This window comes from Gymnoscopelus braueri (genome assembly GCF_963280865.1).
Source record: "Gymnoscopelus braueri genome assembly, chromosome: 15".
Taxonomy (NCBI): domain Eukaryota; kingdom Metazoa; phylum Chordata; class Actinopteri; order Myctophiformes; family Myctophidae; genus Gymnoscopelus; species Gymnoscopelus braueri.
Window position 1 is genome coordinate 35,648,461 of NC_137620.1, and position 13,676 is coordinate 35,662,136.

At 42.7% G+C, this 13,676-nt stretch overlaps 1 protein-coding gene across 1 annotated transcript in view; it reads left to right on the forward strand.

The window, feature by feature from the left end:
• Positions 1-13,676, forward strand: part of dnah2 (dynein, axonemal, heavy chain 2) — a gene marked incomplete at both ends in the record, with an annotated part of 428,475 nt that overhangs the window by 77,041 nt on the left and 337,758 nt on the right. The window contains 3 exons of the mRNA XM_080450915.1: positions 5,619-5,836; positions 7,851-7,997; positions 11,862-11,973. Coding sequence (XP_080307041.1) covers positions 5,619-5,836; positions 7,851-7,997; positions 11,862-11,973 — 477 coding nt within the window. The remainder of the gene's footprint in view (positions 1-5,618; positions 5,837-7,850; positions 7,998-11,861; positions 11,974-13,676) is intronic.

Genomic DNA, 13,676 nt, shown 5'->3' on the forward strand with positions numbered 1-13,676 from the left:
AATGGGTTAAAGAAATAGCCAGCTGGAAATGTTTTTATGTACGGCTATCCAGCCAGCGGCCCGGCGCTTGTGGAACACCCCGCCTGCGTAATATATCTATGCAGTCCTAATATAAAAATAACACTCCCTGCTCATATGGAACTAAACCACTCAAGGTGCTATATCTTTTTCTTTTCCTTTTTTTGGGGGTATTTAGAAGTTCGACTTGGAACAAAACAAAACAGAAAAGTAGCCGGACGGGGAGGAGGGTGATATTGGTCATTGCACGTACTGTACTCCTACGGGCTGGGGGCGGTACCTGTCAGCGGGGAGTGTTGCGCGGGAGGAGTAGCACGAAGGCTCTACGTCCTCCTGTTGGGGGCTCCTCACTGTCAGGTGAGTCGGTAGGACACGACAGCAGTGACGACACAGACATGTGTGTGGGGAGGAATCAATTGGCATAACGACTAAATTGGGGAGAAAAAGGGGTAAAAAAATTATTGGCTACTCTAAATTTAAGACAAAAAAATGAAGAAAAAAAAAATAGGTGTGTCAAGGGAGCATTTTCCTTAACCATTTAAGCGCTATACACTTCTTTGTACGTCAAATAGTGAAACTAGACGATCTACAACTTGCAATGCTTATACATTCAATACAAAGACCAGATAAAAACAAAATGCCAAGCCTAAGAATTTAAAAAATATATAACGGCTAGAAAATTGTGTATATTTGTGCATTTGTAAATCCATTCTGACTAGTTCATGCCCAGGCATGCGCGCACCAAAAACTATGCGCAGACTTGGGACCGCATTAACCCCCGGCGTTCCTATTTTGGGCAACATTAGTAAATTTGCCCAAAACACGGACGCCAGGGTCAATATGGTTAACATATTTTTTTTAATGTAATTGTTAAATTGTGATATCATCAAACATAACTATCAAACGTATCAGGCAGTCTACATTTCCCAAAAGTTTATCGTCTCTGTCGGGTGGAATCCTCATATGTCCAAAACTGTAACTGTTCAGGATTCAAATTCAAAAATAGCGAAAGTAGCAGATCTACAAGCTCAAAACGCATCGCTTCGCGCCGCGTTTCGAGCTTGTAGATCTGCTACTTTTGATACTTTTGTGTGACGCTGTAGTATGATCAAGTTGGCCGTTAATTTACAAAAAAATAAAATATGGAGATAAGAGGTTTCTATAAGAGGGAGCGGATATCAAAAGAGATTTACCTTCCCCAACCCCCCCATTACATCCAACGCTGATCGACACCTCAACACAGGAAGGGTTCATTCATGTGGTTATAACGTCCCTCCCCTTCCCCTACAGCCTCTTCTTGTCGAGATGGAGGGAAACTTTTCACATCGCTGCAAATTCTTCCCAGAACAGCGTTAGTTGTGGTAATAATAACGTGTTTCTCTCTCTCCATTCGCCGCATGCAGAGCGTATCCACTTTCAACACGATCCCATAAAAATCAATGAGTTTGTGCACTCTGCATGCTGGGAGCATGTCCGCTTTCGATATGATCCCTTTATGAATCATTGAGCACTGAATCGTCGGACTGTATGCACAATGGTGCAGAGCTGATGGATTCTATTTTATTTTTTTCATGACCCACTTTCGTTCTTCACGGAACTGTATAACCCATTAAGACCTGATGCGATTCTTAAAAATATTTTCTAAATCCTAACAGTTTTTTGAAAAAAAACAAAAACAAAATTTCAAGATTTTTCAAAAATAGCAAATCTGAGTGCCGCGCTGTGAGCTTGTATATCTGCTATTTTTGAATAGCCAAAGAAATCTAAAGTGACACAGATGCGTTCCAGGTCTTAATGGGATAAACACCCTGTAGATTGATATTTTAGCATCGCGCAGTACAACCAAAAAAACGACTGCTCATCTCCCAGACAGCACATATTTTTTGGTTAGGGGTAATTGATTACACATAATATAAATATGGAATACACAGCGTTTTTTACGGGAAATGATAAAGTGTAAATACATGGAATGACGAAATCAGGGGTTCTCAAACCTTTTCATGTCAAGCACCCCCAACATGATATGTATTTGGCCACGGACCCCCAGCTCAAAATGTTTTGTTCCAGGGACCCCCCAGAAGCAAAAAAAACAAATGTTCGCTTTTTAAAAACATATATTCAAAGATTTGCACAATGTTCACGATTTTTCAAAAATAGCAGATATACAAGCTCATAGCGCGGCACTCGGTGCCGCGCTATGAGCTTGTATATCTGCTATTTTTGAATAGCCAAAGTATAAAAGGTTAAAGTGATTAAAATTATTGTGACACTATATTAACACATTTTGCTGGGGACCCCTGGAACCCCCCCCAAGGACCCCACTTTGAGAACCAATGGACTAAATGATGGTAGTGACTAGTGAGGGAGTTGAGGAAAATTATAGCAGTGTATATGTGAGCATTTGTAGATCTATTCTGATGAGAATCATTTTGTAATTCACAAACAAGATTTTTTTTTTTTTGATTGAATATTTTATTAGGCAAAAAAATGGAAAACAGCACAGTTACATTTAAAATACTTTGTCTAACAGGTCCGTTCATAAAAGTCCTTGCGGACTTGTTTCCAATGAGGGCCTTGGTATTCAATTCATAGGCTATAGGATATAGAATAGGTTAGCCAGAGTGACGAGATGGAAAACGGTTCATTATTCTAGTTTCTAGTTGCGCTCCAACTCAGCAATCCATCTCCCCGGGGGTCTAGTGCATATTGAAAAGGAGATAGACACCCTCGTTCTCGGCCGATACCGACACTAAGCCACTCCAACCTACTTACTTACTTACTGCAGTGACACTTATAGGGGGTGTTTGTTCCCCAAATAAGTCACAACCAACTCAATTAGTCATAACTTCCTCGTCTTCAGCCGTGACGTTCAGACAAACTGTCTCGTCATCTAGAACAGTGGTTTTCAACCAGTGGTCCGGGGACCACCAGCGGTCCTTGAGGGGTTTCCAGGTGGTCCCCAGCTATATGATGGAGAGTTGGTAACCAAATGGACCCTTAAAGATCTTTAACTCTTGAGAGTGTAAAATGAAACCAAATGGACCCTTACGGGTCCATTTGGTTTCATTTTACGCTCTCAAGAGATAAATTATTGTTAAACATCTGCATTCATTAATTAAAGAATGGTTATGTTGATCAACGTTTGCCTGTTATCTCTCCTATGGAACCAAGATCAATAAAGCATGGAATTGTGGACAAAATCTCATCCAACGACAACAAAATATGATATGAAAAGGGTTGAAAACCACTCATCTAGAACAGTGGTTCCAAGGGTTCCAAAAGAATAAAAATAAAACATCCGTCTACCCACTCTGCACTCTTCTTCGAGTGTTGTCAATGCTTTATTATCAAATCCTTTTGACCACCACACTTTCTCATACATTGGCCTTCAGTGACTAAAACTTTCATGGTGCGAGTGGACGAATAGGACCCGATAGGGCAGGGACAAGCACAGGCAGAGCAGGGTTTTATTTAACATTAGAGCAAGACCAAAAACAGGGCAGGCAAACATGAAACTCCAGAGGCACGGTACAAGATAAATATGTAAGACTAAGCAGAACCGAATTCTGAGTGGAGCTCAGAATCGCAGACAGAGGGCAAACAAGGACTCGCTCGCTCATAATGGTTTAGGAACTGGCAAGAGAACAACGCAAACTGACACACACACACACACACACACACACACACACACAAGATAACAGGACACAGGTGTACATAACTGACAGACAATCAACACGATCGGACGGAGCTGACAGCCGGACACATGAGAAGATGATTATCATTTGGCACAGGGTGGAGACAAAGACAAATCAATAAAGTTGTGAATAGTGAGTCTATTAACTCCAATGGGAGAAATGTACATTATTATAATTTATGACTTTTCTTTCACCCCATGGTCACTGAAGTAAATATTGGACCCATTCTTCACAAGCTACATTATGTTCAGAACATTTGATTTGATCAATCTTTGTTTGAGATCTGACTCACTCTGGTGAGATCTAGCAACGGTGATAATTGGACGTTCACGAGATCTGACGCCAAACTGCGCCCGCTTAGGGCAAATGTGTGGGAAAATGGCTGTCTTGGTAATATATTGCAGATCTTTTGATGGAGAGATAAGACAGACAGGATACACACTAGACAATCACATTAGTAAAGGACTACAACAAAGAGAGAAGGAAACAATACAAAATAGCACTACAATATAAGAGAACTCAAGGGAGACGGATCATGTTTTGAGTTTGTAAATTGACTCAGAGGGTGTCGGAGCATACTCAAGTGATGTGTTGTCGTTCAGGAATTTAAAGCATGTGGTGCGTTCATGTAGTATAAAGAACATTTTGTGGAATCAATCTAGAAGGATTGCTAGAATCAATCTATAGAATGCAGTTATTTCCACTGCATGAATAAAGAGGGAATATTACATTTTGGCTCTTTTTTTTGCCAGTAGCACTGACCGTAGTACTAACAAAATGGACCCTCGCGGGTTGTTTCCATTTGTACACTCCCCCAGAGTTATGGGATCCTTGAAATTCAAATGTCTGTATGCCTTTACCTCACCTCCGCCAGTGGTAGAAAAAGTACTAAAATGTTGTACTCAAGTAAAAGTATCATTACTGCAATGTAGAAATACTCCATTATTTAGTAAATGTCTGGAATTCTAAATTTACTTGAGTAAAAGTACTAAAAGTATTGGTATCAAAATGTGCTTAAAGTACAAAAGTAAAACGTGCTCATTATGCAGAATGTCCCATTTCACAAGTTATCAAATGTATAAAATCTATAGAAAATAGCAGATCTACGAGCTTGTAGATCAGCTATTTTCAAATGGCCGAAACGTGTATAGTATATAGGGCTCAAGTGGTTAATGTTGTTTTGTAATTATAATCTAAATCTACAAAGTAACTAAAGTTGGCAAATCATTTTAGTGGAGTAAAAGTACAATGGTTGCCTTTGAAATGTAGTGGAGTGGAAGTAAAAATACTGAAAATTGGAAATACTCCAGTAAAGTAAAAAAAAACTCAAAATTGTACTTAAAGGTAGGGTAAGTGATTTTCTTTGGTTAAAATAAGTGTTAAATAGCTCTATATTCTGATCGTACTCATTGCTATGGAGTGTTTGTTCAGTAAAAGGAGTCTCCTTGTCTCTCCAGCTCTTTATAAAACAGAAAATGCATTTTCGTTTCAGTTTCAGTTTCATTTCCAATTTTATCCAATCAGGATAGAGAACTCAATCACGATATACATTAAACAAGTGAAATTGGAAGTGATGAGACTAAGAAATGAGCATGCAAATTTGGAACTGGAACACTATAAAAATGAAGCTTAAAAATGGGTACTTTCTCCTGATTGGCTGAGATTTTGACACCTACCGGAAAATGTATTTTCTGTTTATTAAAGAGCTGGAGAGACGGGGAGACTCCTGTTACTGAACAAACACTCTATAGCAATGATTACTATCAGAATATAGTGCTTTAACCGTTTAACAAAATACTTTTTGTTTTAACCCAAAAATATCACTTACCCTACCTTTAAGTACAGTACTTGACTTAGTTACTTTCCACCACTGACCTCCACGCCCCCCCCCCCCCCTCTCGCCAGGTGATCCGAGAGGCCCACTTCCTGCCCAGGACGGTCAGGGAGGAGGAGGTGCGGCTGGCCCACGGCCAGCTGGCCCAGGTGCTGGAGGAGCTGGTGAGGAGGTCGTACCACCAGTGGAAGGAAGGGCTGGACGGCCAGAGCCACGGCCGGCTGGAGCGGCCGCTCATCGTGCGCTGCAGGGACGACCGCCGCTCCATGCTGGACGTCAACTTCGACAGGTGGGCGTTTAGTGTGACACTTAAAGGTGGCCGGAGCATCAACCACTTTAACCCTTGAAGACCTGAGGGTTCCGATTCTACAAAATGTCTTCTAAATCCCAACAGTTTTTTGAAAAAAACCTACAGTATGTTTCTATATCAGTGGTTCTCAAACTTTTTCATATCAAGGACCACCCAAAATGTATATGTATTTGGCCGCCGACCCCCATCTCAAAATATGTTGTTCCAGGGACCCCCCCAGAAGCAAAGATTTGAGTTACAAATGTTCGCTTAAAAAGTATATATATTCAAAGATTTGCACGAATTGTCTCAAGCTCGTAGCGCGGCACTCGGTGCCGCGCTATGAGCTTGTAGATCTGCTATTTTTCAATAGCCAAAGTGTAAAATAAGGCTTTTTAGCTCAGATCTAAGAATGACACAGATGCGTTCCAGGTCTTAAAGGGTTTAACCCTTTTATTATGCTTTCAAAAATGTTTGTAAAAAGCGAAACATCGCCGAAACACTTTGTGGTTTCCTCCTAAAGTGGGATAAAACCTTTTAAAGGTTTCATGGTCCTTCATACGTGTATTAGAAAGGTTTTAACTGAACAATCCTCTCCAGTGAACCATGGCAGGTGTTTTTTCTCACTGTGGTCTGAGGCCTTTTCAGCTGCAATGAAAAAAATTAACTATTTGCCTGCGGGTGTCATTGTTTAGGGATTTTGCCTGTCATTCATCGCCTCTGCTCCGCCCCCCCCCCCCAAAGGTGAAGGCTAGGGAAGGAGAGGGGCGGGATTAATGGACTATGACGTCAAAGTCCAGGGGACAATTCCAACGCTGTTTTTTTGCCTAATTATTCAGAAAACCCCAGACCACAGAAAATCCACTGAATGTAATTGAGGTCATAAAACAAAACAAAAAAAAACGAAAAACTAAATGTAAATGAATGTCATGAAACCTTTAACCATAATGAGGAGAAAAAAAGGAGTGGAACAAGTACAGAACCCCCTGACCCCGGCCAGTGGCGTATGTATATAGGGTTAAAGTTTTAACTTTTGCACAATGTTCATATCAATAAAATAGCCCATGTTCCCTGAATTATCTTGATGTTATGGTGATAACTAAAGTTATTTTGGAAAATTGTCTCCAATTTCAACAAATAGTAAAATGTTTGAAGCTTTGTATGACATTACATTATGGCCATAATGACATGCCCAGAATAGAGACAGCAGGTTGAAAGTAACTGACGAACTGCATGAAGTCATAATGACAAACACATTAATGGTGGCTTCAGATTCCACATGCAAATTGATATCAGACACGCACCGCCGTGCACACACACACACACACACACACACGCGCGCACACTCACAGACCCGGACGTGTGCCTGCATTTCGTATTTATGCTGGAAGTGCTTTTGTATACACTCCGAAAGACATTTCGTGAGGTCATGCACTTAACGTAATGTTAGCGACCATGCGGATGTTCTCACAGGCGGACGCACGCACAGCCATTGAGTGAAGACACACTGCTGTGTACAGCATGTCTTATTGCTGCATATTCTATTGGTTAACTTGCTCAACGCGGCCCACACAGGACGGACAGACAGAGACACTCAAACACAGCCCGAGACATTGTCTCCTATAAGTCTCTCAACTGTCCAGAGGTCTGCACAAACACACTCCACATGATACATTGTGTGTCTGTGTGTGTGTGTGTGTGTACTTGTATCGCTGTCCTTGCGAGGGCCAAATGTCCCCCCACAAGTATAGTAGAATTTGAGAAGTAGACCGTGTGAGGACAATTTTCCTGGTCCTCACAAGAGAAATGGTTGTTTTAATAAGATTAAATATTTTTATACTTAGTCGTGTGCAGATGTCATGCACCAACAAATAACCGATCTACAAGCTCACAAGCGGCAATTTCTCTGATATCTTTGATGCTGTCCTCACAAATATAGTAATACAAATGTGTGTGTGGGGGTGTGTGGGTGTGTGTGTGTGCGTGTGTGTGTGCGTGTGTGTGGTCGGTCCAGGAATCTGCTGAAGATGTTCTGTGAGATCTATTACTGGGAGCGGCTGCAGTTTGAGATCCCCCACTATGTGTCTGCCATCTACCAGCGCAGCCAGGACCTGCAGGACCTCAGGGGCAGCGTACTGCTGCTGGTCAGCCACTACAACAGGTCTGACACACACACACACACGCACACACACACACACACACACACACACGCAGGACATGGATAGATATGTTGCACTTTGGTTGAAACCTGGGTTTAAAATCACTAGACACCGGCCTAATCGGGAACGATGCAAGGAATGCATGCCCCAGCCACTTATGCACTACCCGTTGTACCCGTTCTGGGCTGACCAGGTCTCCATATATGTCTACTGTATATATGCCTATCGTATGGGCTTATCGGTCAGATCGGCGGTTCTGGACAGTCCGACTGATGTCACGCCGACTGATGTCGCCGCACTCCCTCGGGTCCTCTGCGAAACGTGTGCCGAATCCACCGCAGTGCAACCGGCATGCCGAGCGTCTATACCAGTGGTTCTCAAAGTGGGGTCCTTAGGGGGGGGTCCCCAGAAAAAAGTAGTTAACATAGCGTCACAATAGTTTTAACCACTTTATATGGTGGATATTCAAAAACAGCAGCTCTACAAGCTCACAGCTGCAAGCTTGTAGAATCAGCTTCTTTTTTTTTTTAATACAATTCTCTTCTGGGGGTCCCTGGCCAAATATATATATCAATTTGGGGGTCCTTGGCACAAAAACGTTTTAGAAACCCTGGCCTGTACGTATGAACACAATAGACCATATATTCACACGGCGGCCATGTTGCTATTAAGTCAATGAAGTGCCACCCCGGTTGCCACGGGAACGGGGTGGCACTTTCAATGTTAAATTCCAAAATGGCCACCGTGTGAATATGGTCTATTGCATGGTGTTGGGGTGAGGGAAGCCGGGCGTGGAGGGTTGGGGGGTGGAGCCTGCCACCGGGGAACGTTGAACGAGAGGAGTAGGACGGAGACGCTACATTACATCCTCCCAGTAGGGGCTCCTCACTGGGGAACAACAGGGTACAACAGTATACAATGTGTGGGGAGGAATTAATGGGCATAACGATTAACCCATTAAGACCTGAGGCGATTCTTAAAAAAAATCTAAATCCTAAAAGTTTTTTGAAAAAAAACTATAAAAAAAAAATCGGTGCCGCGCTATGAGCTTGTAGATCTGCTATTTTTGAATAGCCAAAGAAATCTAAAGTGACACAGACGCGTTCCAGGTCTTAAACGATTAGAGTATTAAAGAATAAAGAAAAAAATAAATGTTTTCTGGAGACTTTGTGCCAAGTCACAGCATGTGTCAAACACATTGATGTCATTTTGTACTACTTAGCATTTGGGTTTTTGTTGCTGCAACATCAATTATGAACGCCGCAAAATAGGGATTATTTTTGCTGAGATAGACCTTATGCTAAAACGGCCCAAGAGAGGACAAACGACTGAGCGAGCGCACACACACACACACACACACACACACACACACACACACACACACACACACACACACACACACACACACACAGTCTCTCTCCCTGACAGTCGGGTGCAAATGGCAGTGCAGAACAGTAAACCTGGGAGAAACCCTGCTATGCTCAGCACACTGAGCTCTAGAAATTAGAACAAACTCTCTCTGCACCGATGGCGTGTGTGTGCGTGTGCGTGTGTGTGCGTGCGCGCGCGTGCGTGTGTGCGCGCGCGCTAGTATTACTATACTGTACTTGTGAGCGTCCATATGTCCTACACAAGTATAGCAGAATTTGAAAAATAGACATTGTGACGAACATTTTCCTCACAATGTCATTTTCCTGAACATTTTTCCTGGTCCTTAGAAGAAAATTCTTTTTTTATGGTAAAACATTAAAAAAAAGGTTTTGTTAGGCTTACAATTGGAAAACATTCAGTTTATGGTTAGACATTTATAGGTGACGTTTAGGAGCTGGGTTTAGAGTTACGCCTGATTTATACTTAGTTTTGTGCCAATACAAAAGTAGCCGAGATCTAAAAGCTCGCACTGCAACGTGTTAGAGATCGGCTTTTTCCAGTGAGCGACACCGACGCACACGACAGAGTATAAACTCAGGCTTTATAGGGTTAAAGCATTTTATGTCATGGCCCGAACGGCTGGCGTAGCGGTCCGGGCACCGCGTCGCGGGTTTGAATCCCGATCCCGGCGACCTTTGCTGTGTGTCGATCCCCCATCTCTCTCTCTCCCATTTCCTGTCAGTCTACTGTATCTATCAATAATAAATCAGAAGTACATTTACTCAAGTACTGTACTTAAGTACAATTTTGAGGTACTTTTACTTTACCGGAGTGTTTCCAATTATCTATACTTTTACTTCTACTCCACTACATCTCAGAGGCAAATATTGTCCACTACAATTATTTGAAAACTTGATTTACTAGTTACTTTGCAGATATAAGTGATTATATTACAAAACATACATTAACCACTTTAGCCCTATTTTATGCTATTTTCAAACATTTTTGTACTTTTACTTTGGATACTTTAAGTATATTTTGATGTACTTTTACTCAATTAACATTTTGAACACAGGCCTTTTACTTGTAACGGGGTATTTTTATATTGTGGTATTGGTACTTTTACTTAAGTAAAATATCTGAGTACTTCTTCCACCATTAGGCAGAATAAGCCAAAAAAATAATCTAAAAAAAATAAAACACGTTATGTCCTCACAAGTATAGTGATACAAACAAACGTGTGTGTGTGTGTGTCTGAATCAGCGTTTGTCTGGCCAGTCATGCATATGCTTAATGCTCATAATACCAGATGAGGCCCAGTGGAAGGTCAAGTGCGTGCACAGTGCCAGAGCCATGGAGGGAGGGGGGGTGAAGGGGGGGGGTTGCCTGGTGTATGTCAGCTGGTGACGCGGCTCTGCTATGGGGATATTTGTCCAGTGTGTTTGTCGTACACGGGACAGAGAGAGAGAGAGAGAGAGAGGGGATGAAAAGGCCACCGTCACTGCAGACGTGATGTTTTGTCGTAAAGGCCTGGTCTGTCAAACATTTCCTGTTGTTGAAATTCGTGCCTTTTTCTTTTTCTCCTCAAGCTGACAGTATGAGCCCCTCCTCTCCCAGCCTGGCGGTCACACGGACACACACACACACACACACACACACACACACACACACACACACACACACACACACACACACACACACACACACACACACACACACACACACACACACACACACACACACACATTTGTTTTGTTTCTTTGTTCAAGGTTTCTTTATTGGTATTTTCCAATTCACATACAGGTCAATAAGACAAAAGCATACAAAAACTGTTACCCCCCCCCCAACCCCCAAAGTTCCCGCTCCGTAAGAGCCACAACCCTTGTATTTTGTTGTACCATTAACTATTTCCCTGACAGACTTATTTAAAAAAAGGCAATACAAACAAATAAGACACATTTGCAATGAAAGTTGAAAGAAAATGTGAAACAAGGATAAAACAAGTCAAAGACACACTCACATTTGTTGAGTTACTACTATACTATCACTGTTACTATTGAGAACATCAACATTCTGGGACGGAAAATTTATAAAAAAAAAATTTTACCATTCTTATGCCATTCGAACCCTATCCCTGTAACCAGATTTATAATTAGTTGCGCGCCTGTGTCTTTTGGCCCTCACGAGTAACACACACACACACACACACACACACACACACACACACACACACACACACACACACACACACACACACACACACACACACACACACAGCGTTAATGTTGGCTAACCCAGTGCTTATTCAATGACATCAAACACTAATATTTACGTGTGTGTGTGTGTGTGTGTGTGTGTGTGTGTGTGTGTGTGTGTGTGTGTGTGTGTGTGTGTGTGTGTGTGTGTGTGTGTGTGTGTGTGTGTGTGTGTGTGTGTGTGTGTGTGTGTGTCAGGATCATGGAGGCTCTCTCTCCAGCTGAGCTGGATCTGTTCAGGGAGCGCATCGGGTTCTTGGATAAGAAGTTCCAGCCTGGCCTCACCAAGCTGCTGTGGAACACTAAAGGAGTGGCAGACTTCATCAGTGACTGTCGACTGCACACCAGCAAGGTCTTAAAACACTCCACTACACTGATCTGTGTGCGTGTGTGTGTGTGTGTGTGTGTGTGTGTGTGTGTGTGTGTGTGTGTGTGTGTGTGTTTAAGCAACAGTAGCAATACCACAATGTAGAAATACAGTGTACAAGTCCTGTATTCAATACTGTAAGACCTGAGTAAAAGTACTTAAAGGTGCAGTAAGTGATATCGTTGTTGTCGGGCAGAAATCTCTTATCTCCATATTTTAACTTTTTGAGTTTTCTTGTAAATTAACGCCCTACTTGATCATATTACAGCGTCTCACATAAGCATTAAAAGTAGCAGATCTACAAGCTCGAAACGCGGCGCGAAGCGACGCGTTTTGAGCTTGTGGATCTATTACTTTTGATGCTTTTGAATTTGAATCCTGAAAAGTAACAGTTTTGGACATACATGAGGTTTCCACGCGACAAGAGACGATATATTTTGTTCAAATAATTATTATAGCTCTTATAGCTATTATAGTTATAAATAGCTCTAGTAATCATTGCTATACCGCTAGGTCAAGAGGGAATCCCCCCCTTTTTCCCAGGGGAGATATTAAGCTTTTGGGCTTCAGACTGAGCTACTCTTCTACATTCACATCCCCCCTCCCCACCGAGGAAACCCAATCGGGGTCACGGCACCGATATATCACCCGAGATTCTAACCCGCGGTTCTCCCGCGTGGGAGAAGGTACACCGAAGCCAAAAACGTCTTAACCGCTAGCATAAGAGGGAATCCCCCCATCGGACCAGTGGAGAGATATTAGCCTTTCGGGGGTTCAAGCTGAGCAACTCTGCTACACTACGCCAAGTATAACAACTTGCACCAGTGTGTGCACGTAATCGTGTGTGTGTGTGTGTGTGTGTGAATGCGTGTGTGTGTGTGTGCGCGTGCACACTCCTGTGTGTGTTAAATGAAGGAGACAACCTGATTAAATCCAGTTTACTGTGAGACAGGGGAGCTTAATGAGGGCTGTTGGTTTTAATGCGCTAAGCCAACACAGTGACGCGGTGAAATAAAATACCAAAAAAAAACACAAACAACCCGCGGTGCCATTTATTATACGCCGAGCTCATCATGAGCGCGCTGTCACGTCGAGTCGTATATTTCAGGTCGAGATATTAAAGCTCCGCCGACTGCTGTCCCACTTGTCAAGCGGCCAGGGGCAGTGCACGGTAAACATGCATTCATGGTGCACAGCTTAAGAGAGATACCAGATATACAGTCAGTACCTATATGTATATTTATGTATGAATGCACTTAAGTAGGGCTGTTAAATGTAGATGGGGGTCATGGAGGGCTGTCTGGCACTTTGCACTGTAGATGCAGTGTGTGTGTTTATTGTGTAATGACCTGGCTGACCCCAGAACTCTGCTGGATACACGCTGCAACCGAGCTCTACTGTAAGTCCTCAGGCACACCGACACAATGGAATTACTCTCTCCTCTCTCGCTCTCTCTCTCCCTCTTTCTCTCTATCTCGCTCCCCGCCTCTCCCCCCTCCCTTCTCTCCTATCTTCTCTCTCTCTCTCTCTTTCTCCCGTCCTCTCTCTCTAGCCTGAGTTATACTTGGTTGCACATCATGTCTTTTATATGCATCATGCGTCATGCATCATGTCTGTATATGACGCATCGTATAAGCTTGTAGATCGGCTATTTTCGGTGCGTGTTACCAGCGCACGGCTATACGTAT